This window comes from Rhinichthys klamathensis, unplaced genomic scaffold (genome assembly GCF_029890125.1).
Source record: "Rhinichthys klamathensis goyatoka isolate OS25496 unplaced genomic scaffold, OSU_Roscu_1.1 h1tg000846l_1, whole genome shotgun sequence".
Taxonomy (NCBI): Eukaryota; Metazoa; Chordata; class Actinopteri; order Cypriniformes; family Leuciscidae; genus Rhinichthys; species Rhinichthys klamathensis.
The window spans coordinates 286273-311718 of record NW_026607220.1 but is presented as its reverse complement, the minus strand read 5'-3'; the positions used below and the strand labels follow the sequence as shown (position 1 = coordinate 311718).

General features: G+C 40.6%; 1 protein-coding gene and 1 long non-coding RNA gene across 3 annotated transcripts in view; both read right to left on the bottom strand.

Moving 5' to 3' along the window:
* Positions 1 to 25446, bottom strand: part of ambra1a (autophagy/beclin-1 regulator 1a) — a 147682-nt gene that overhangs the window by 18318 nt on the left and 103918 nt on the right. For both annotated transcript variants that reach the window (XM_056243792.1, XM_056243794.1), the window contains 2 exons: positions 25240 to 25379; positions 1220 to 1330 (listed from right to left, as the gene is read on the bottom strand). In XM_056243792.1, the coding sequence (XP_056099767.1) occupies positions 1220 to 1330; positions 25240 to 25379 (251 nt within the window). The remainder of the gene's footprint in view (positions 1 to 1219; positions 1331 to 25239; positions 25380 to 25446) is intronic.
* On the bottom strand, positions 7256 to 8695 carry LOC130078263 (uncharacterized). Its single transcript, XR_008805911.1, has 3 exons — positions 7792 to 8695; positions 7488 to 7572; positions 7256 to 7436 (listed from the first exon to the last, which is right to left on the bottom strand). It is a non-coding gene; the product is annotated as an uncharacterized LOC130078263 (long non-coding RNA).

Below are 25446 nucleotides of genomic sequence, written 5' to 3'. Positions count from 1 at the left end.
CCCCAAAAATTACAGACAGTTAAAAGGTTAGTTCACTGACAAAAAAAAAGTATTCTCATCATTAACTCACCCTTATGTTGTTCTGAACCTGATTGTATGACTTTTTTCTTCTGTGGAACATAAGGAAGATATTTTGAAGAATGTTCCAACTGTTTTTGTCCATACAATGAAACTCAGTGGGGTCCAAAACAATACTGAACCCTACTGACTTTGATGGTGATATTTTTTAAATATCTTCTTTTGAAATTCATACTGGTTTGGAACAACATGAGGTTGAGCAAATGATTACAAAATTTACATTTCGGGATGACCCTTGAAATGCAATTCATAACAAACACTAAACTTGGAGACAGGGTCATGTGGCATACACAACTGAATTATCTTTAAAATACCAATTCAATTGATAATTCAAAATTTACAGTGAAAGGAAGTAGAATTAAAATGAACTGAAATTCAAGAATTACTAGAATTAAACAATAAATGAAAACTTTACCTAAAAAAAAAGCAAAGTCTCCAAGATCAAGCCTTGTTTTGAAAATGATTAAGTATGAACTATTATAGACAGACAGATAATGGCAGTTGTAGACCATTATTATGATCATGTATGCCTAATCATGTGATGCCCGCAGTCATATGCTGTTGTGGACTTCCTCTCGGCCACCTGCTCCAGCCTGAATCTGAACTGGCAATATAATGGCCAGGATGGTTAGGCTTTGAGAGGAGACGGAAACTCCATCACAATTTTGGGTGAAGCACCATTGCTGTAGAGTGGACTAAGATGTCTCATTAAGTCCACTGTGGACAAGTGTGGCACCAACGTGTCAGATAATGAAAACCAACAACATGGGATCAGCAGTCAACACACCTCACTAAGGCTTTTTTCTAAAAAAGTGTCAGCAAAACATGCTGGATTCATGGCTGCTGTGAGAAGGTCTAATTAGCAGCAGCCATGCCTCACAGCTGTGCTCTGCTATCATGCACATCCACTGAGTGACACGCTGCTATTGCCCGGACCTTGGACAGCGATTGGAGGGCTACTCCGCAATAATTCTGAAGGGAGGTGAATCCTGTCACACAATATATACCATATCACAACAGAATGGATGAAAAGCTATTACATTTGCCAAACCAACAAACAAAAATTATATTATTTCTTTTTTTTAATTTTGTTTTGTTTTATTTAAATTTATACTTTTAAATTATAATCGTTTATACTCACCCTACCCTGTCTCCACCCCTGCTGCTGCTGGTTCCAACCCCTCCACCGTTATTGATGGTGAACATTCTCTCAGAGTGTTCAGAAGTGCCGTTGCCATCTGAATGTGCATCACTGCACGGTTTATTTCCATGGTCACATAGACAGGCAGACAAAGAAAGAGAGAGTGAGAAGTCCAAGTAAGGCTCATGGAAAATGTTGCATATAGAAGAAGAAAAAAGATTGACCTTTCTTTAAACAAATTATTAAAAAGTTTTTAAGGTGAAATCCACTGGTATTGGAGTGTACTTGATATAAAATTAATATATATAAAAAGAAAATCAGACAAACATCCCATGAATCAGGGTAAAGAGTCAAAAAAAAAGTTTTTCCCCAGAAATAAAGCATTAGCTAAAAAAAACAATGGGAAACCCTCATTTTTCTTTGTCGGTTTTAAATACAGACAAAAACTTCAGCAAACACAGCATGAGAACAAAGAGCTGAGCTTAAACAACAGCAGACAGAAGGAGAAACCTCTCTTTTTCTCGGCTATGTCAGAGCTGTAGTTCGTTGACTGCTCATTTGCCTAGCTCAAAGAAACTCGCTATACTCCCCACGGACTCCCACAATGCATCTTTGCGGCTCATTAGCATAGCACAGACAGTCCTGTAGTTGCCGAGGCTGACATCCACTTTATCCAACCATCCCGTGCACCTGTCTCAAACCAATAGTTCCCGGAGATGCTGCCTCCCAGTGGGCCTGTCCATATCTCTTTCTTGCCCCCTTATCCCTTCTACTATTCTCTCTGTCTGTTTGTTTCTTTCTCATTTCTCTAAGGGAGGCTAACTAAAGGAAAGCAAAGAGTGTAGCAGGTCAAAATGGTGGGAGAAATTTGAGAGTAGTGATGAATACTTATATATTATAGAGCAACGTGTATATAGTAACACAGAATAACCAGTTTTGAGCTGATGGTGCTCTTTAATGGATAGGAGACAAGTTATGAAGGCCTGCTCATGGCATTCTTAATGGGATACTCCACCCAAAAATGAAAATTTCGTCATCATTTACTCACCCTCAAGTTGTTGCAAACCTGTATGAGCACTATGCCAAAGTTCCAATCGTTCTTCAAAATATCTTCCTTTGTGTTCAGCAGAAGAAAGAAACTCATACAGGTTTGCAACAACTTGAGGGTGAGTAAATGATGACAGAATTTTCATTTTTGGGTGGAGTATCCCTTTAAACTATCAAGTCAATATTTGTGCACTTTACAATTGATCTTGTTTCAACACATCCTAATAAGTGGGTGTTCCCCAGCATGAGAGTAGGCTAATATCTGGAACCACAGGAGGCTAATTACCAGTTTCAGTCAGATCGATCCCTCTCCCTCCGATGTCCATCAAAAGCTGTAGTGTAAAGAGCTTTATGGGTACTGACAGAGAGAAAGCTGTGTGTGATCCTAGCTGCTTTCAGAGAAAGGTGAAGACATATTCTGAACCTCTGGTAAATAAATGTACAGGGGATGGGACAAATAAACTGACTATATATTAACATAAAGAGTCGAAAGAACAGCCTAATATAAAGTAGGGCTAAACTTTGTCTTCAAAACAATCCTTTATAGAAGTTGCCATCTCTGAAATGTGAGATTTCCAGAAAAATGCAACATATCCTGTGAAGAAGTCAGTGTTGTAGTTGAGACCAGCTTATTTGAGTCCAAGTCAAGACAGAGACCAGGAGAGGGTTGAGGTTGAGTCAAGACTGAGGCCTGATGCTGCTCCCAAGTCCATAAGACCAAGACCATGAAAAAAGTCAAAGACCATACACTCACCTAAAGGATTATTAGGAACACCTGTTCAATTTCTCATTAATGCAATTATCTAATCAACCAATCACAAATCACAGTTGCTTCAATGCATTTAGGGGTGTGGTCCTGGTCAAGACAATCTCCTGAACTCCAAACTGAATGTAAGAATGGGAAAGAAAGGTGATTTAAGCAATTTTGAGCGTGGCATGGTTGTTGGTGCCAGACGGGCCGGTCTGAGTATTTCACAATCTGCTCAGTTACTGGGATTTTCATGCACAACCATTTCTAGGGTTTACAAAGAATGGTGTGAAAAGGGAAAAACATCCAGTATGCGGCAGTCCTGTGGGCGAAAATGCCTTGTTGATGCTAGAGGTCAGAGGAGAATGGGCCGACTGATTCAAGCTGATAGAAGAGCAACTTTGACTGAAATAACCACTTGTTACAACCGAGGTATGCAGCAAAGCATTTGTGAAGCCACAACACGCACAACCTTGAGGCGGATGGGCTACAACAGCAGAAGACCCCACCGGGTACCACTCATCTCCACTACAAATAGGAAAAAGAGGCTACAATTTGCAAGAGCTCACCAAAATTGGACAGTTGAAGACTGGAAAAATGTTGCCTGGTCTGATGAGTCTCGATTTCTGTTGAGACATTCAGATGGTAGAGTCAGAATTTGGCGTAAACAGAATGAGAACATGGATCCATCATGCCTTGTTACCACTGTGCAGGCTGGTGGTGGTGGTGTAATGGTGTGGGGGATGTTTTCTTGGCACACTTTAGGCCCCTTAGTGCCAATTGGGCATCGTTTAAATGCAACGGCCTACCTGAGGATTGTTTCTGACCATGTCCATCCCTTTATGGCCACCATGTACCCATCCTCTGATGGCTACTTCCAGCAGGATAATGCACCATGTCACAAAGCTTGAATCATTTCAAATTGGTTTCTTGAACATGACAATGAGTTCACTGTACTAAAATGGCCCCCATAGTCACCAGATCTCAACCCAATAGAGCATCTTTGGGATGTGGTGGAACGGGAGCTTCGTGCCCTGGATGTGCATCCCACAAATCTCCATCAACTGCAAGATGCTATCCTATCAATATGGGCCAACATTTCTAAAGAATGCTTTCAGCACCTTGTTGAATCAGTGCCACGTAGAATTAAGGCAGTTCTGAAGGCGAAAGGGGGTCAAACACAGTATTAGTATGGTGTTCCTAATAATCCTTTAGGTGAGTGTATATTCAAGGTCTTGGTCTTTTCATGGATCTTGGACCATGACTCACACTTGAATGAGCTGGTCTAAACTAAAACACTGTAAGCAATTGTAAATGTCAAACATAGTGTTTAATCAAGACGTGAGTGTTTATTAAAACAAAATCTAAACTAAATAGCATGTATTATGATCAATGGAGCTGTCTACACTGGAAGTCTCATCTCTATATTTTTTGACTTGCTGCATAGTCACTGTCACAGTTATGTTTTGTTATTCACAGATTTTTAAATTGTTTTCATTAGTTTTCTGTCTCCTTTGTTTAGTTTTCCCGCTCCTCATTTGTGTTATTAGTTTCAGCTGTGTGACTGTTCGGTCACGTTCACGTTAGGTGTGTTTCTCTGCCCTTATTGGACTATCTTGCCTGTGTGGGTTTATTAAACTTTGTGTTGAAATTATATTAATCTTCTGAGTCTTTGTCTGTCTGTCTGCCTGCTACGCACAGACTGTACGGTGACAGTCTCTTAATTTTGCCCATCCTTCTAAAATAAAATAATTTACAAATATCAAGTGTGAATACATTTGTGAATGTGTGAATTATGTGCAAGACAAACAACTTCTGACAGTTCTGATGTTTATGATCTCTGGCCTTCTAAAAACCAAAGGTGATAAACTATTTGCATTTGTTAACTTTTTTTGGCCTTGGGCACTCTACAATTTTAGCCAGAGGTTGTGGGTGATATTAGCCAAAAAAAAATGCACATTTGAAAAAAAGTTATGTTTTTAGGCACTGGTGTCATACTGTTTACAGCATGCTTGCGGAAGCTGCTCAGACACTTTATTTTGGTCCCTTTAACACATTCTGTTGACTAAGCATTGCACCTACATGTTTACTAACTCTTATTAGAGTGTTAGTAGAGTATTAGTAAACTTGTAGGGTTATAGGGTTTGAATAAGTTGACATGTACTTGCAAAGTTACTTATAGTTAGTAGAATGTCTGTTGGAGGACCATCACAATAAAGAGTTAGCAGATATTAAGCAGACAGTGAATTAATACTCTAATGCGAGTTAGTTAACATGTAGTTGCAAAGTTACTTATAGTCAACAGAATATTCAAAAGGAACCATCAAAATAAAGTGTTACCGAAAAGTCAATGGCTGACTGAAGATCAGTAAGGGGAGCTCTGGAAAGAAATGCCGCCAAGAGGACTATGACAATTATATATTAATTACAATCCAGGAGAGAGATGGGAAACGCTACATGGATTTGAAGGATGACATGAATAACGGTGCTTCATGCCATGTCAGAGTTACCGTAATTATGAGATTCCAACAAGTAAAAGGCATTCCCATCTTCTTAGAACTTGTAATTACAATTTGTAAACTCCAACTTGTGTCACCTGAGCGCAGCAACATCATGTGGAAACTCAGAAATGGCAGCAACTTTAACTTAACTTTAAGTAAAATAAAGTTGTAAGCAGTTATTTCACAATATTTAACAATTCCTATAATTAAATATTGTTAATATAATAATAATGAAAGCATAACCTGGAAAGAACAAAACAAAGTCCTGCTAAAACTGTGTTTATTAATAAGGTATTTGAATAACAAATAACATCTGTTATTTGTTGTATTGCGGTTTTGTCTACTTATTACTCAGATTTATTTCCGTGTTAATAGTCTTGCCATAGAAACGCATAATTCTGAGTCAGAGGACCTGAACATCTCCAAGTAGAATGTTCCAGGTTATCATCAAATAATTATGGTAATTATGAAATGGCTTGACTGCAACAAAGCCTTGTTGGAAAAAATAGACTGGGAAAACAGAAATGATAACAACCATACAAACAAAAAATATCTATTATCGTTCTGAATTTATTTACCTAATATTCTGATGGGAATGCGTACGTGGGAGTAGTCACGATCTTTAATTTTGTGTTGACCATTGTCAAACTAATATTTGTGATTAACAAATTGTCTGTTTTTCGCATGTCACAGTATAAGCCTAATACATTTTTTTTACTCTATTAAATATATTTTTTTTTACATTTTACTTTGAAACAAAATTTAACATGCCCATATGATTATGAGAACTATAAACCATTGCTATATGGACTAGTTTCTCTTTATGAACTTTTTGAAGCATCAAAGTGGTAGTTACATGTCATTGGAGGGACAGAAATCTCTCTGATTTCATTAAAAATCAGATTCAACGGTCAACTGTTAGCCTGATGTGAATGGCAGCACATTGTGACGTGTGATGTAAGCCCTAGGGTTGCACGGTATACCGATCCTATGGTAGTATTACGATACTAATGCTTCAAAATACTGCCGATCCCACTCTATTTTTTAAACGGTGATATCATCAATACCGTAAGTAATGTTGTATGTGCAGCAAGTACACTATTTAAAATGTACATTTGAACATGCATGTCGGCACAAACATCACAAGAGTCTTTTTGAGTGCTGCTGCCTTTCTGCTGTGCCCTGTGTAGTAAATGCTATCTAGAATTCTCGTCTTATATGGTATTGAGCATTTCCCGATGCTTAAGTTCATTTTGCAATGAGACATTGCAGGTCGTTGTTTGCGCTGCAGTTTATTAGGAGACAGGATCTGAAAAGATTAAAAAAATTAGCTGCTCATGCATCACTTTTCAACATTATAAAAATATATAAAAATGAATTCTCGCAGTTTGTCTGTTGCTCATTTGACCACTTCTGAAAGGTGAAATGGTGTGGTATCTTTCAGGAGTTATAAAACAATGAAGCACATGAGACAGGAGAAGCAAACTTCATCCATCTTGTTTACTCATTTACTCCCGTTGTCACACACGTTACGTCAGAACACAACACTTTTCAAAATAGTAGTCAACAATACAATTCACTTATGAACACAACATTTTCCCCCTCTTTAAATAACAGAATATTACAGCAGATCTAAGTAACATAGTCCTTTAACCAACTAGGCTTCCGAACATCACATTTAGGTATAATGGTATGAGAGTGTATGTAGTGAGCCGTGTTCTCAGCCAGAGTTGTTGGATATGCAGTGAGATGGAAAGCATTCCATGTCTTTCCATCACTAAGAACACAGTACCCACCCAAAATCTTTTGGCAACTGTGAGATGATCAGTAAACTTTCCGTGTCCCCTTAGGAACATACAAGGGCTTCCATACCCTTACTTTATCCCCCTCCTGGAAACAAGGAGTACGAGCCATAGAGGATCTGAAAGGGTGAAGTACTAGTTGTACTGTACACCTGCAAGAAGTCAGTTACCACAAGTTTCCATGGCTGATGTTGCAGATGGTCATTTGGACAGTGTATTTGAGCACAGGGTTAAACCTCTCTACAGCACCATTAGCTGCCAGGTAGTAGAGAAAAGAACAATGGTGATGAATATTCATTCCTTCCAGAAAAGCAGCAGACATTAAATGAACACCATTATCAGTAACTACTCAATGGATTTCCATGGCGGCTGAAGACTGATGACCGAAACTAAACCACAGAATCAGTATTGACAGTGTGAGTGAAGGAGACCTCAGGTCATTTGCTGTAATAATCAGTTAATGTTATAGCAAACCTGCAGTAGGATGCAGCAGTATCAAATGGCATGACTATATCCACAGCCACTTTCTGCCATGGTCCATTTGGCAGCAACACCGGCTGGAGAGGAGCAGGATGTGACTTGACAGTTTGGTCATTGAGCTGACACACGTGGCAGAAACGGACAGCATCCTGAACCTGAGAATCCATCCCTGGCCACCAATTGAGATCATGAAGGCGTTGTTTAGTTCTCACCTTTCCCTGATGTCCTTTGTGCGCTATGGAGACCAGCACAAATTGAAGAGCAGCAAGTGCAAACAGCCGTGAGCCTCGGAAGACGAAGTTGTCCTTGAAGGGTTAGTTCAACCAAAAAATAAAATTATTTCATAATTTACTCACCCTCATGTCATTCCAAACCTGTAAAACTTTCGTTCATCTTCGGAACACAAATTAAATCAGAGAGAATCTGATTTTGAATGAAATCAGAGAGATTTCTGTCCCTCCATTGACACGTAACTACCACTTTGATGCTTCAAAAAGTTCATAAAGAGAAACTAATCTATATAAATTGAGTGCTTTAGTCCAAATTTCCTTTAATTTAGGCTTTTATTCACATATAAACATTCATCAACGCACACATCAGTTATGGTAAATGGAAGCTCAACCATGCTTGCTTGAAGTGCGAGAAGGGTTCAGACAATAAAAAGGAGAGCACATGGTAAAAAGAAACAAACATGACAAGCCATGTGCTCACACCAAATAAAACAAAAACATGAGCACATGACTAACGAAAACAGTCACAAGCCATGTGCTCAAACAAAACAAGACAGGAACATGCACCCCATGAGAACACTCACAAAACACAAAACATAACACAAAAAGCACACGGCTGATGAAAACACGAACAGCGTGCTACACAGACACGACATGAGCGCCTGGACAAAGGAAACAAACTATCGTGCGATAGTCGTGCGGCTAACGAGTTGTGCCGGGCTAAAAGCCCCGGGCCTGTAGCACCGAGTCCAAAACACTGCGTTTCCACTGTCGGGCCAGAAGCTCCACAGCGCTTCACTAAAACACGCCCGTAACACGCCTCTCTGGAACAATGTTACACAAACTCATCATTTCACCAACAAATGGAAGTTTTATCAGAAAACTAATCAGAAAGAAATCACTGGAAACAGCGTGATCGCAAAACAAACATGATAAAAGCGACCTTTTACTGGCATTTTTGTTGTTTACTTGAATATTTACAACCCAAGAATCGATGTTTTACCACAGGTTTACAATAAAAAGTGATACATTGATCATAATTAATTAATTTGTGTCAAAATTGAACATTAGTCACAGAAATAAAGTGGCTTACCATTAGATCTATTTCAAAAAAGAAAGAGGACAGACTTATTCAGTTGCGTCTGTTTCTGTTTATTTGGTAGTTACAGGACATATTTACATCACATTTAGAAAGAATGATAATTTCTACAAATATGCCACCAAAAACACGACCTGATGAGCTTTAGCACTCTCTCCCAGTAGGCTACAGTTATATTTTCAGTCAGAGAACCAGAGGAAGCTCCCGAAAAAAAAGTTGCTTTATTTTATGATAGTCCGGTATAAAGAGACGAGACGTAGGCTACTGACAGATAAAAAAAAAAAAAAATGATTGTGATAGCCTTTATGATTTGACTGATTTCTTCAAGCGTTCATATTTACCATATTGGTTAGCGTGCATAGTGTTTTGCATCGTGTGTATAAATATTTCTACCTTATACGGTGATCAGAATCCACATCGGATCACAAACAGAAGGCACTCAAACATGAAAGTGAGTTTTGAGGTAAATTATTTTAAAAGTCTTTAATGCTGATGTTAGCCTGCCGTCTCCCGGCTTAGGTAAACTCCACCTCTGTTCATAACCCCTCCTATAGCCCGAGCTGGCCAGCTTTGGACCAAGGTATTCGGCGGGCCAGAAAACCCTGGCTGTTGGCCCCGAGGAAGCCCCGACGAGGCCCAATCAAGCCCCGGAAGTGACAGTGGAAACGCGACTGGCCTTGGGACTAGCACTCCCGCTTTTGGCCCGACAGTGGAAATGCGGCTAGTGAGATTGTTTCTTTAAAATTGTTTCTGAGATGTTTTATGGTAAATATATGTGAATAAAACCCTAAATTAAATCTAAAAAGTAATCTCTCACACACGCTAGTGCTTCCTTTTCCACCATGGCATATTTACGCTCAGCAGTAGACAACGTACGTGATGCAAACGCCACAGTTTGTTCAATGCCTTCTGGGCTGACCTGAGAAAGTGTGGCTCCCAGACCATAGTCAGAAGCATCTGTGGAGACAATCGTGTGTAGTGTGGGGTTGAATAATGCCAAAGCAGGTTTGTTTGTAAGCAGTTGTTTTACTTCTGTTAAACTTTGTTCAGCCTCTTTTGACCAGTTGAATCCATTTGGATCTTGTAGACATGCATGCACTGGAGCTACAACAGTGGCAAAATCAGGAATAAACTTGCTGTACCATGACATAAGTCTATGTAAGGAGTGAAAAGTAGCCCCTAACCCCTAACAAGCCAGCCAGGATGATGGTCATCATCTTCTGAAAGGCCAAAGGTGCTGAAGCTAATCTGTAAGGAACACAACAAAAACTGATCCGTCGTGAGTAATTAAGTCCTCATGCAGCAGCACTTGGTAGTAAGCATTAGTCAGGTTGATGGTAGAAAAAAAACCCCAGTACAACCTTTTAGAGCATAGAGTAGTTCATCCATGTGCAGCGATGGAAGAGTCCACGATCACTGCTTTATCTGTCTAAGGTCAACGGCACATCCTAATTTTACCTGACTTTTTCTATGTAACAACAATTGGTGACACCCATGCAGAGTCATCGATGCTTTCCATCACCCTATAGCTGCTTGCAGGTGATTTAATTCTTCTGACACAGCACTAGAGAGTGAGTAGCAACAGAGAGTAGCAGATGGCAAAGTTTTTGGCACACAAGTGTGACCCTTTCATCCAGCTTTACGCGGTGAATAAACTTTTAGCACATCCGAAAGTTTTAGCACAATTTTAACACATCTAAACTAAAGTACACTGAAAGACTGGCACAGGAGAAGCAGGCACAGGAAGGGCAATTCATACTTTGCAGTCACGTGACTACCATGGATACCTGGCGGGCAACAAACGGGTATTTTCAACGTAGAATCCTGTAGTTCCAGGTCTTATGGGTCTTTTAGTAGCTATCAAGTCTGTTAGCGAGCTAGCTGCATAACTATGGACTAGAAATAGGATTAACTCCAAGGTAGCTAAATTGTGTAAAGCAGACAAGGTTTTTTAGGATAATCGAGCAGTAATAATTCCTCCGTAAATAATCTAGCTCTACTGTTGGGTCATCTCTGGTTCTCATTGAAAACCATAGATATCACAAACCTCAGAACACCAACTTTTGTATAGTAAAACTGGTGACGTCCTGGCAAGATCCTTGATTAGTTTACTGGGTTTCGTTGCTGGAGAACGACGTTCTTGCCCGCCAGCCAGTACTTGTGACGTCACGTGCAAAGTATGAATAGGAGGCAGGACTTGATTGTTTTCAATCCTCACATGCACTGCATGTGGTCCCTCCCCATGAGAGGTGTCCCTTTGTCCACAATGAAGAACGTATCAGGAACTGAGTGAGTGGACATATAGGGAAACGTTCGCTGACAAACATCCAACCACCGGAATATGGGCTTTTGAATACGTCACAAGCCTGGCTGTGTGTTGCGACATTAAGTGCTGTAGGGCAGGGTAGATATGGAAGACCCACTGTCAAGCACCAAATCCACCACACAAGTCAGAAGTAGACATAGTCACTGTGCTTTTAATACTGGGAGTACTAGCTGAATATTCAGTGTACAGTACAGTAACTTCTGGTAATTAACTTTCACGGCCCTCGCATGTATTTAACTGCGCTGATCGGCACAGTTTAGCATAATGTCCAATCTTTTTACACTTTCTGCATGTAGCAGTTGCAGCCGGGCAGTTCACAGCATTAGATAAGTGTGCCTCTGATCCACAGAGAAAGCAAGACTTCCACTTGCCCATCTAAGCAGAATTAAGAGGTGCATGTGAAGGCTTTCCCGCTTTACTGTGTACGGTACTGCTTTTACGGGGGCGTTAACTTGGCGGGAATATGAAATGGAATTAGCCTGATCAGCAGCAGATTCAATCTGGCTTGCTATCATAAAAGGTCTGTCCAGTGTAAGATCAGTTTCTAGTAAAAGTCTTCTCTCACATATTAGTGGTCTAAGCACATTCTACTAACTGATTGTGAATCATTTTGTCAGTACTGGCACCAAACTCACATGAAACAACAAGCTCTTGCAAATCAGCAATGTACTGTATAACTGTCTTGTTAGGTGCCTGACAACGTCTACGGAAGGTGTGGCGTTTAGCTACTATGTTATCTTTTGGCACGAAGTATAGGCTTTCAATGCATCATCTGCATCCTTATACGTTGTACCTGTGTTAGGCAATGAGTAGAAAATCCGTTGTCCCTGTGTGCCAAGGCAGTGAGGCAGTACAGCTCTCTGTCTTTCGTCCTGTAACGCATCCCTTGTAGTAGGGATGTGACAGTGAGGAAATTTTCTCACTGGTTAATCGACATGGGACTGTAACAGAGCAAAGGTTTTCAATTAATTCCTATAGAAGCTCATCCTCCATAGGCATAAACTGAAAATGCTCGCTCTGCTCCGCGCCAGTGGACACGCACCATTATGAATGCCTGTGTGGCCGTGCACATTTTACTTTAGAATTTGTGCAAATTCGGGGGCGGCAACTGCTTAAATGGTGGGTTTATTATTTTTAATGAAAAACACAACAACAAAACAGTACAATGACAAACTCGCTTAAATAGGAAGAACTGTAAGAGAGGGCTACTCTCTGAGAGAACAAAGGAAATCAACATTTGAACTCACTCTTGTGCACCAATCGAGACGCAAGTCTCACCTCAGAATCATTCTAATCTACATCTCTTTCCCTCTACCCCCACACTCTCTCTCTCTCATGCTGAGATCACCTGAAATTCATCCAATATATATATGGTCTTAATGTGAACAATTATACAGTTGTATACATGTTTGGTATTCTTTGAAATGTCTCAGTGCGACTGGTACAAATGTCTCATTCCCAAAGAAGTAAACCAAAAGGTAATAAAGTTCGTAAGAGTTTAGAAATATCTTGCACACAGAAGGGTGTGACTTTCAGGCAAATGGTCCTCTGCTCTCAAAAGGTATAACCTCTGAATGCAAATTTCCATTGTTAGCACATGTTTCCATGTGAAAGAAGTTTCTGGCTATATAAAGAAATGCAAGAAGAGACTTGGGGCGTTTTGTAACTCAAAATTAGCCTGTGCATGCTGAGAGTCGCCGAGACCTCTAAACCCGACATCTAAATGTCGGTTTTAATTTACATCTTTTACTCATTTGATGTTATTGTATTGATTATCTTTGAATTGATTTTGAAATTGACATGATACATTTACCTGACATAACACATTGTAAACATTTGATTTTATTCTAATCGACTCTGACATTATTTTCAGTAAAGAGTTAAAAAGAATAGTAAACACTCACTCACATTTAATGATGCACAGATATCATTAAAACCTTTTCATTTCTGGAGTCAGATGAAAAAACGAGATAATACATGAGAAAATGTATTTCATTTAATCAAATTACTTTGCCACGCGGAAAGACAGTAATACGCAGAGACCTTCCACGCTGATTGGATGCCTCCATTGGGCCGATTGAGACGGGCCTTACAAGACGCTTTTACATTTTGCTTTGAAAACAAATCTTCCGCCATCGTCTTGTCAGTCAGTGATGCGAAATGGGCGAAGTGAGGAGAAATCTGACTCCTGGTGCGGATCTGTAATGCGACTCTTGTTCGGTTCACACTGAATTGAGCAGACGTGTCCAGTTTTTAATTGCAGTGTTTGTTTTCTAACTGAACTAAATCATTTTGATTACTATAAAAAATCAAAACAACGGTGGCGGGCGGGTTGCAAGTGATGCAACCGGTGTTGCAGCTGAACACTAGTAACACAGACTATCGCAGCAAGTCTACCCTGTAGCATCAATAAATCGTAGATCTGCAGCCATGTGCTGAATGGCATAGCAGGCTTACTGAGGCAATGCAGGAAAAAACTCAGGCGAGGCACGTTAGAAACAGCAATTTTTGAGACCAACTATAGGGAAAAAATGCCTAATCCTCATTGCCAATTTGTGGTATTTGGCAGGGATTATAAAACAAAGAAGCACAAGAGACAGGAGTAGCAAACTTCATCAATCTTGTTTACTCATTTACTTCTGTTCTCACACACGTTACATCAGAACACAACACTTTTCAAATAGTAGTCAAAAATACAATTCATTAATGAACACAAATGATTAGTTTCTAGAACAGGGGTCTCAAACTCAACTTAACTGGGGGCCGCTGGAGGTAGAGTCGGGGTCAGGCTGGGCCGCATCAAGTATTCCACAAAAAATAGTATTCAAGTATTCCAAAAAAGGAGCACAACTGATCCAATCTTCTCAATATTTATTATTAACGTTTCTTCTGAACTGTTCCTCTGAATTTGAACATTCCTTTCTGTACATGATTGGTTCTTCATGAGCTGTCCTTCTGACAGTTGAAGTTCATTTTACAAACTTTCTTTGTGTATAACACATATTTGTGATATTTATATTTGCTTATGTCCTTTTTATTTTCTTTATACAACACATTAATGATATTGAATGTTTTTTTTTTGGAAGGCACATTTCCTTTTATTATACTTAGAAAAACAATTATTGCTTTTGAAATACAAATATTTGCAGTCATGTCTGCCCGTCTTATTGAATTCTTTCTACACATGTATAGTGTCTCAGGCAAATACTGCACAAATCAAAGCAAACCTTCTTATCAACCTGTTGGACACATATTACAAGCTCAAAATGATTATTCTCACATTGTTTTAGAGCAGGGTCTCTCTCCAACACGTCGCTCCCGTTCACATATCGCGCTCACATATTTTGCGCGCTCAAGTTCGTTATTTCAAATGTAGGTGCGCGGCAAGCGCGCTCATAATTGAAGCGACGCGCTCATTTTTTCCAGGCGCAGTATGTTTGTACTTCGCGGTTGTCTATGACAACTATTGACAACAAACCCACCGTAAACTGTCACGAGACTATCTATGGTAGCCCATAAGGGATAAAAAAAATATATTTTTTTTTTAAAAACGCGGCACACGCAACGACGGGCCGCACTAACATTAAACTTTAATGTCAAGTAGGGGGCCACAAAATATCACCCCGCGGGCCGCAAATGGCCCGCGGGCCGCGAGTTTGAGACCCCTGTTCTAGAACCATCTTTGCGATGACGAATTAAATCATATTCAGCGGCATTTCTACTTGTTTTTTTATCAATCCTTATAATGTGATTTTAACATATATACTGCCCTCCAGTCAAAGTTGGAAATTTCAAGCTATGAGGGAAAAAAATGCTTCTGTATGAGTTCTTGTTTTTATATCTATGATAATTTAGCAATATCACACAAGCAAGAGTTCTGTTTTTCCTAATATCAGAACGATTGCAAATGTGATTGATTTTATACAACAGTTCAATTAACAAAAAGTTAATATTAAATCATATAAGAAACAACATTGTCACTATTTATTTACGCTCTATTTACCAATGAAAATAGTTCTAAACAAAGTAGAACTGTAGCGTTTTTTTTTAGCAACCTACAACAGTGTTTTGTTTCTGAATGAATCTGTGTTTTTGTATAAAGCCATTCATTCAAAAACGTCAATGCATATAAACACTGTTCCCAGAAGGAGGGAATCAAGGTACAACACATGACTATGGGATATCGTGCTCTTGTGCCATTTGCTATAGACACTTTTATTCACGCCTGAAAGGCCAATGACGGATGACCATGTGAGCGGTATTACCTGCCAGTCCAGCTCTTCACCAAGCCTCCAACTGTGAGGGGCTCAGAGTTGCTGTAACTCACTTTCACTTTCCTCCTTCTGGGAACAGTAGTTATATGTATAACTCATCGTTACCATTCAGTCAGTCACTCTATGGAACATATATTCACGCCCCGCAAAGTCGCTGAACTAAACGCAAGGGACAAGCACCTCCACATACCCCTTTTTTAAGGGAGTGGGGAGTTGGAAAACACAACAAAAATGCGCTTTGCTGATGCCAATACCAACAACAGGGCAACCTTAGATTCAAGGATTCTAAAGGCTCAAACGGAGGTTCACACATAGCCTCCAGACCTACCATCAGGTCATGATGGCACCATTACATTTTGTAATGAGCCTAAAAACGGGTGGAGAGAGAGCACTTGAAAACCAAAGCACTTGAAAACTAGATAGTGCACATGCGCCGAATGCATCTTTCCACCCACACGACCAAAGGAGCATACTTTGAAAGGCTCACGCTCTCAACCATGCGTGAGATAGAGCGGAACGCAGAAAATGAAGTAATGCAAGTGCTCTGTATTGTAGCTACAATCAGATTCTGCCTCTCTCTCACAGTTCCGGCCGAGGGTGCAGAATCTGCCTCCTGGCTGGGACAGCAGGTCCCTACATAGAGAAAGACACCATGGTGTCTAAGGATGGGAATTGATAAGAATTGAACGATTTCGATTCCATTATCGATATTGCTTATCGATTCTCTTATCGATTCTCATTGGGTGAGGGAATAAGTACAAATTTGTTTGTTTGTATTAACTCGCTTTAATATTTGATCAGAAGACACAGCACAGAGTATTAGGGGTGTGAACTGGTCTCACGGTTCGGTTCGATTACGATTATCGTGATCGATTCAGTTCAATTCGATATCTCGATGCATTACTATGCACTGCATCCTCAATTTTAAATTTTACTTCAAAAGTGATGTGTGCGTGTGTGCGTGTGTGTGCTCGCCTGTTCGGGAAGTCGCAGTGACAGAAACAGTGACATTCCAGTTTAAGTTTCATGGGACTAAAGTCTGTTTATGCCATTAAGAAAATGGAATTCTGTCAAATCAATTTTGTTTTAAAGAAATGTTCATTTAAAAGCAGCGCTCATTCATCAGTGTTAGAAGTTACCCTAGAGATGCGCGCATCAACCGTTGCCGAGTCTGCTGTCGAAGGTGATGATCATCCATTTATAATCACGCGTAACAACACAGAATAATTGTAATTTGACCATCGGGTGCGGATACTTAAATCAGAGAACATTATTAGGGCGGGTGGATGATGTGTTTTTGGCTGCGGATTCGGGTTACGTTTGTCATTGAGGATGTGCGCGAGTCTCATATGAGTTTGTGCGTGGAGAGTGTGTGTGCGCGCGTGTGTGTCTCATATGAGTATGTGCGTGGAGAGTTCCGCGCATCTCGTGTGTGTGGAGTTTGCGTGTATGTGCGTCGATGTGCATTTCGTATGTATTTGTTTGAGCATTCAGCAGTATACATGTGTGTTTGACTACTTATTATATGTGTATGCAAGTGTTTCATATATGTGTGCGTGAATGAAGTTTGATTTAAGCCCTAGACGGCGCCTCATATATTGTCGTCTTTTCGCGTGAAATATAACCAAACTGTAGAGCGTTTCTGCCTCGATGCCATGTTTGCCGCTTTCTGAACCAAAACAACGCAGCGCGTGTGTGACGGTTCTAAGGTATTGGTTCACTGGGCACCGGTTCTGAAGAAGAACCGGTTCTCGGTTCCCATCCCTAATGGTGTCCTTATGGTGTCACGTACCATGTCTTTGCTGGCCAACAAGAAGCCACAAAACTCAGTGACAGACTCTTCTGTGTACAGCAGAGTACATGCGACAATGGCCCAGCCGAAAACAATCCCAGATCTGCGCCACTATTCAAGAGCGCAAATGCCACTCCAGTGGAGACCGCAGGTCTGCACCATATCAAATAAAACTAGTAGGCAATCACCTCGAAAGAGACTTCAGAACATTTTCCGTGCCCTGGGTGGACTGTGGCAATATGCATTGGGCAAATCCACCTATGTAAGTCGATCCCGAGGATGCAGAGGGCATAACAGGTGACATACTGCAATAATTTTTTAACTTGTAACACCTTAAATTATTTGTTTAACTGCTGCAAATCTAAGATAGGGCGGAACCCCCCCTTTTCTTTGGGAGGAGTAAGTAGCGGCTGAAAAACCTCTTCATCTTCCCTTGAACTACCTGAATTGACACTTTGCTGAGGAGAACACGAATTTCCTCCGTGGGAAGGGAAAGCCCTCTCAGACACTGAAGTTACAATTACTCTGCCAAAACAGGTGGCGAGAAAGAAACTGCAGTCGATACGATAGCCCCAATGTAATCATGCGAAAACGCCACAGTGTTAGTGTGTGTGCACGCCACCACTCGAGGCAGACCCCGAGTCCTTTTGCAAACGTTTTTGTATATATTTCATTTTCCTCCTCTGTCGGCACACAGCCCAACTGTGAGGTTAGTGGTTCTAGTGCATTTTGATTGTTTTGACAAATCAATGAGAGGCATTGTATTACTGAACACACATTTTCCTTGATTGACAACATACTTAAAACTGAACCCGCTATCTTGTAGGGTAATTTTTACCCAATCTGGATAGATTGGCAGGGGCCAAATAGAACTTCTCTGCTTCTTTGTATCGGGGCAGGCCACTCAACAGACAAACTTTGTTGGCGCTATCCGACATAGATCAATGCAAGGGCCCTCAGCTCACTTCCACCCACCACCTCGGGGGATCCGTGATCTGCCCTGCTTGAAAAAAATATCGTCAGAGCAATCCTCGCCCACCCCGCCTCCAGCGAGACAGAATCATCCCCCTGCCAGTAAAAGTTCCGCTCAGACTAAGGGAAGCCAGAGGAACCTTGTCGTGAACACTACATCAACACTCTTCGGCCTCCACACGATTGTCCCAACTCTCTGTGGCCTCCAAAAATGGTGATCACAGCATCTGAATCAGCACCTGAAAACAGGAGTGGACCGTGTCTGGCTGCTGCCCCGCCAAGCACATGCAACACACCGCTCAAGTGCGGAACGATACATCTGCCGGCAGTGAACACATGCATTGGGGTTGGAGAGATCCAGCCTAGAGTGGACAATTCCAAACACACTAGACCAGGGGTCCCCAACCCCCGGGCCGCGGACCGGTACCGGTCCGTGGGTCTTTTGGTACCGGGCCGCACAGAAAGAATAAATAACTTACATTATTTCCGTTTTATTTATTCACACATTTACCTGTTCACATATCGTGTCTTTTGCGCGCTCAAGTTTGTTATTTCAAATGTAGGCGCGCGGTATGCGCGCTCATAATTGAAGCGACTCGCCCGTTTTTTCCAAGCGCGTCCGCGCCGCATCGAGATAAAAACATCTCAACTTTTCAGAATGCCGCAAGCGCACTGTAGGTCACGTGACAAGAACCAACCAATCATCTTCCACACTGTAAACTGCTGCACTATTACTAGTAAAAAATAATTTTACTAAAAATATTAATGCTCACAACTGATTCCTTGTTAAATCCATCATTGTTTATACAGAATTGTTCTATATTCTATATATATAAATGTGTATGTGTTTGCTATTTCTGTTGTTTTATGACCACTTCAGTTCAGTTATAGTCTAACCTCAGACAAATACAGAGCCGTTGCGCAGGAGAGATAAGTTAGTTTCACGGCAGAAGCTCCGTTTACTGATGCTTGGGCCAACTTTTCTTAAAATATAATCAAACTGGTCCTTGTCCACTCTGAAATAGGCTTTGAACCTCCCATTGTCCAGGCGAAGCTCCTGAATCAGCTGGTGAAATTCCCCATGGTGTTTGCTTTTTTGTAGTATCGGTTGCACGGTCTTGCACCCAAACACTGCAGCGTTTTTTTTTACTCTTCTTAGTAAATAAATCTTGTAACAGAGTTACAGCAAGGGTTTTTCGGTGGTGGAAATCCATTGCTGAAATTTCCTTGCTGTAACGGAGAGCGCAGCTGATGGTTGCTTAGCAACGACAGACGCCTCCGGAGTGCAACCTCGCGCCTAGCGTTTTCTACGCGTTTTTAGGAGCACCTTAAAGGCCGGTCCGTGAAAATATTGTCTGACATTAAACCGGTCCGTGGCGCAAAAAAGGTTGGGGGGCGCTGCACTAGACAGTGCTCGTGAGTATACCATAAACACCCACATGCCATAGGACAGGGGCGAGAACTTATGTTCAGATATTTCTCATGAAAAAACGTGTTAGCCATTTGTTAGCTATGCTAAACTTGAGCTTAAAACTTCTCTTGTATGCCTTTTCCTTCAACATGAGTCACCACCATGGGATTTCTTGTGAATGTGGCGTTTTTGGACATTTTGTTTGAGAAAAGTTTAATAGCCCTTCGTAAGCAAAGCTAAACTTGTGCTAAAAACTTTCTCTTTTCTGCCTTAGTTTCAACAAGAACCACCACGTGGGCTTTTCTTCTCACGAAAATGTGGCGTGATGGTGTTCTAGCAGCACGACGAGGAGCTGAAGAACAAAGGAAATAACGCATGTAACTGCATTTATATGTTGTGGGCGGGTAACCCACAGCATATAAACCCCGGATATAAATGTTGTCATGCGTAATTGGCCTTTCAGGTGTGAATAAAGGTGTCTTTAGCAAATGGTGCAATAGAGCGATATACCATAGTCATGTATTGTACCGAGTGAACTAATTGAATGGGAACAGTCCCTTTGCTTTTACTCAGCCGTTTTGAACAAATCAAATAAATGATTCAGTGACTCAATCATTAAGGCTACGTTCAGACTGTCAGTCCAAATCCGATTTTTGTGTATATATCCGATTGAAATCTGATCAGATTTAGCGTGAACAGCAAAATAAATCACATATAATGCAAATTTTACAAATCCGTTTCAAGCTACATTCGTATGTGGTTTGAAATCATATTCAAATCGCATTTCTGAAAATCCGTTTCAGTCTGACTGCCCTGACCGTATTTCGTGCGGTTTATGTGACTGTCTCACGCCACATAAAACGTAAACGTCAGACGTCTTTATAGGAAATATGCTGAAAGTCGCTGCAGAAACAAGGGTGTGTTGTTGCAAAGTGCCGGATGAGCAGAAAATGACGATATGTTTTGTATATGTAACGGAGAAATGTATTAAAACTGTCAAAGACAACAGCACGGAATAAAGCCACATACAGTGGGTATAGAAAAGAATCACCCCCCTTTAAAATAATCCAATTTTGTTGCTTTGCAGCCTAAAATTAAGACAGACACAGTTTTTGTTTCATTCAGCTGTATTTACTCAGTGCAACTTATAACATCCAAGTGAAAGATATAACACCAACATATCAGAAAAAAATCAAAAAATCAAAACACATAATCACTGAGTTGGAAAAAGGATCACCCCCTTGTTTCAGTATTTTGTTGAACCACCTTTTGCTTTAATTACAGCCTTTAGTCTGTTGGGATATGTCTCTACTAACTTTGGACATCTAGACGTTGCAATATTTGACCACTCTTCTTTGCAGAACTGCTCAAGTTCAGTTAAATTTGATGGTGACCGTTTGTGGACTGCTGTCTTCAAGTCATTCCACAGATTTTCAATGGGGTTTAAGTCTGGGCTCTGACTAGGCCATGCAAGGACATTCACCTTTTTCTCCTTCAACCACTGTGTGGTCAGTTTTGCTGTGTGCTTTGGGTCATTGTCATGTTGGAAGGTAAATCTTCTTCCCATTGACAACTTTCTGGCAGAGAGCAGCAGATTTTCCTCAAGAATTTGACGGTATTTTGCCCCATCCATTTTTCCTTCTATCCTGACTAGTGCTCCAGTCCCTGCTGCAGAGAAACAACCCCATAACATGATATTACCACCTCCATGCTTTACTGTAGGAATGGTGTTATTTGGATGGTGAGCTGTATTGGATTTTCGCCAGACATGTCGTTTGACGTTGAGGCCAAATAATTCAATTTTAGTCTCATCTGACCATAACACCTTTTTCCACGTGGCCTTAGAATCTTCAAGGTGTGTTTTGACAAAGCTCAGTCGTGACTGCATGTGGCCTTTCTTGAGGAGTGGCTTTTTTCTTGCAACCCTCCCATACAATCACATTTGTGGAGAATTTGTGGTATTGTTGTCACATGCACACAATGACCACTCTTTGTCATGAATTCCTGCAACTGCTTCAGAGTTGCTGTAGGCCTCTTGGTAGCCTCTCTGACCAGTTTCCTCCTGGCTCTTTCATCCAGTTTGGAGCGACGTCCTGACCCAGGGAGGGTCTGTGTTGTACCAAATACCTTCCACTTCTTAATAATAGACTTCACTGTGCTTCTAGGCCTTTGAAATTTTTTTGTATCCATCTCCTGACTTGTGCCTGTCCACAACTTTATCCCGGAGATCTTTTGACAATGCCTTGCCACCCATAGTTGATTGTTTTCTTCAGTTGCACTACCAAGGACTGAAATTCTTCAGGAAAAGCTTGTTTCATGCTGAGCTAATCAAAATGACCACAGCTGATCACATTTGAAAGTCAATTGGCTTTGTGTGCTATTGAGAAGGTGATTAACTACACCTGGTTGGGTTTACAAGTCATTTTTAGGAGGGGGGTGATTCTTTTTCCAACTCAGTGATTCTGTTTTTTTATTTGTAAAAAAAAAATTCTGACAAGTTGGTATTATATCTTTCACTTGGATGTTATAAGTTGTAAATACAGCTGAATAAAACAAAAATTATTTTTGTCCGTTTTCATTTCAGGCTGCAAAGCAACAAAATGTGATTATTTTAAAGGGGGGTGATTCTTTTCTATACCCACTGTATACCAGCCTCCTATGTTTCTGCTGCTGCCTCAAAAGATGCAGTAGTCCAGAGCGGCAGCTACACATCGTCATGCTGTAAATAAGACAACATCTGTATTGCAAACCCCATCCATGTTGCGGTTGTTGTTTTCGTCATTGCCATAGAAACCAATGCAGATATTCCGGAAAACCAAAGAGCTGCATGGACACACAAATCAGACCTGAACAGTTGCGATTCAGTGTGGACGTCAATCATTTTAGATCAGATTCCAACCGGATACACAAATAATCGGATTTGGACTGGCAGTCAGAACATAGCCTATGAATTGCTGCCACCTACGGGCAGTTTTAGTTTCCAATTTAAAAATCCATACAACCATTTAAAAAAAAAGGATTGTATGAATTGTATGGGTTACTGCCGTGTTCGTTTTGTGTGGTTTTTGAAGCATCAACTTTGAGAGACCCATCCATTTGCATTACTCACAGGAATTTTTTATTTCTTTAAAAATCTCAGTTTGTGTTAAACAGAAGAAAGAAAGTCACAGATATCTGGGATTGCATAAAGGTGAGTAAATAAAGCAACCATTTTTGGGTAGAGTAAATAACGGTCCTTTGTGGTGCCGAAAACTGACTCCCCTGCTTCTCTCTACACACAGGAAAAAAAGACTTGACAGAGCACATTTAATGACATTTCTTTACACGCTTAAAGGGATACTTCAACTCTGGAAAGATGAATGTGTATTTAAAATGGTTCTAGACTGAGAAAAGCCAGAAAATGTATTTTTGGCTTATGTGGATGAAAGACAACAACTCCCAGAATGCACTTGCTTCGCTGCCCTAGGAGGCCACGCCTACCGGTAACGGAGCGCAGTAGTTAAACAACAAGTCTAGGCTACTAGTGAGTCTCCATGATGAGTCTGCCCGGGATTTTGAGATCGCCCAAAATGTCCGGGATTCGGCTTTTGCGTTCTACAGTCGTCATTCATTATGTTTACTGTGGCGAGCAGGACGAGACTGAGGGCCGCGGGAGAACGACGCGAGGCCGGTGGCGTGATTACTGATGAGCGACACCTGTGAGACGAACCGGTCTCGTATCTCTCACGGAGGAGCGGGAATTTTCTTAGCAATGTTAAAACGCACATCAACCGATCACTTGTTTAGCGTTCATGTAAACACTACATTCAGATTCACCAATCGGAATGAATTCAGTTAGATTGAAACAAAAGGTGTGCATGTAAACAATGAATGGCGACTGCAGAAAGCAAAAGCTGAATCCCGGACGTTTTGTACGATCTCGACGGCCGGACATGTCGGGAAAAAAGAGGATGAATGGTAACCCCTACTACTCAGCTTTCTCCTACTAAGTTACTCAGCTTTCTCCACAGAACAAGAGCCTGCTAGCTTAGCTTCCAAAAAAGATGTCTGACACTATGTGTACATTCTGTGAGTGAGATCCCACCCTCTATGGACGGGTTGAGAACATGCGGAACAGCTCCTTCTACTGACTGTAGTCTTTAGCCTCTGGCCAAAAAATCCTCCGTTGACGCTAAATGACGATTTTTGCGTCATCGGAGGATTTTTTCCAGACAAAAAATACATACATTTCTCGCCCCAGGGGGATATGAGGGTAGAAAGCACGGTAATTTGAAAATACTACAGGTTTTCTACTAATACAAAGCTTAATGCTAAATCCTGAAGTATCCCTTTAAATGTCAGTTATTTAAATGGCAAAACGTGATTTAAATTTAAACTACAGTTATTAAATTTCTCAAATAATTGAAATTAGATCAAATAACCGCGATCAGACGATTAATCAACAATTGTTTTAGGCCTATGTGGTAGTGCATTAATTACTGTGTGTATTACACTAAGAGAGATCATTTCCTGTCATCACTAAAGCGATTGGGCATTTTGGTGTCAAAGCCACACAATATTATCTGTCTCTAAACACTGGACACCACGACTGAGTACATAAACTATAAATAAGTTTGTGCCCTGAGTTTGTGTATGGTGCATTTTCTGCTTTCTCTAATTAACAAAACTGTTTGCATTAATGAAGTGAGAGCGTGTTTACATTAGAGAAACAATGTTTGTGTGGCAACGTGGGCTTTTTGTATCCACAGTAACCTTGTTGATAATTATGACAAACTTGCAGAAAAGCAACATTCACAGCCAAGCTGCAAATTATACAACCAAATACAGTGGAGGGAAATGATCCTTGAAGTGAATTAATTAGTGTCTGTTTCGTTAACAAACACCAAATGCTTGTAGGAAAACTTCTTTTTAAACTGCTGAAGAACTGACAAAATCAAGAAGGTATTTGAGATGTATGACATTCATTTACATAAACATTAAACAGTGCAGTTCTCACCCAGAAAACAAAAACAGATGGGCAAAGCAGTGGAAAGACAGTTCAACATTTCAGAACAACCAAACATTTTTATACGCACACCATATATACCATTGCAATCTGTTTTATCATGGTTAACATTACGGATCATTTCTCATTTGTTGATGACCCACATGCAGATGAGTAAAGTGCTGATTATATTTGTCAAGCAATTATCTTGAGGAGTCCAGCCAAGTTTTTTTTAAAAAAAAACTCTTACAACAGCACTTTTATTCTTTAATGCAACAAAAAAGGAAAGAAAAAGTGATTTATGACCCGCAAAGAGGGCTGAGTGAACTATGAAGGGATGGATAGGAGACTCACACAGGTCTGCAGATGACCAGATCTCCTTTGTTGGTTCCATAAGCAAGCCCAAGCCCCGGTTCTGGCAGCCAACGTGCAGAATTTATACTGACATGTCTCCGCTGGTCTGGGGCCATTGGATACACCACATCAAACACCCTCTGAAAAACATACAAGAACACAGCTGTTTAAACTGTTTAAACCCACAGCCCTCTTAGTAAATTCACT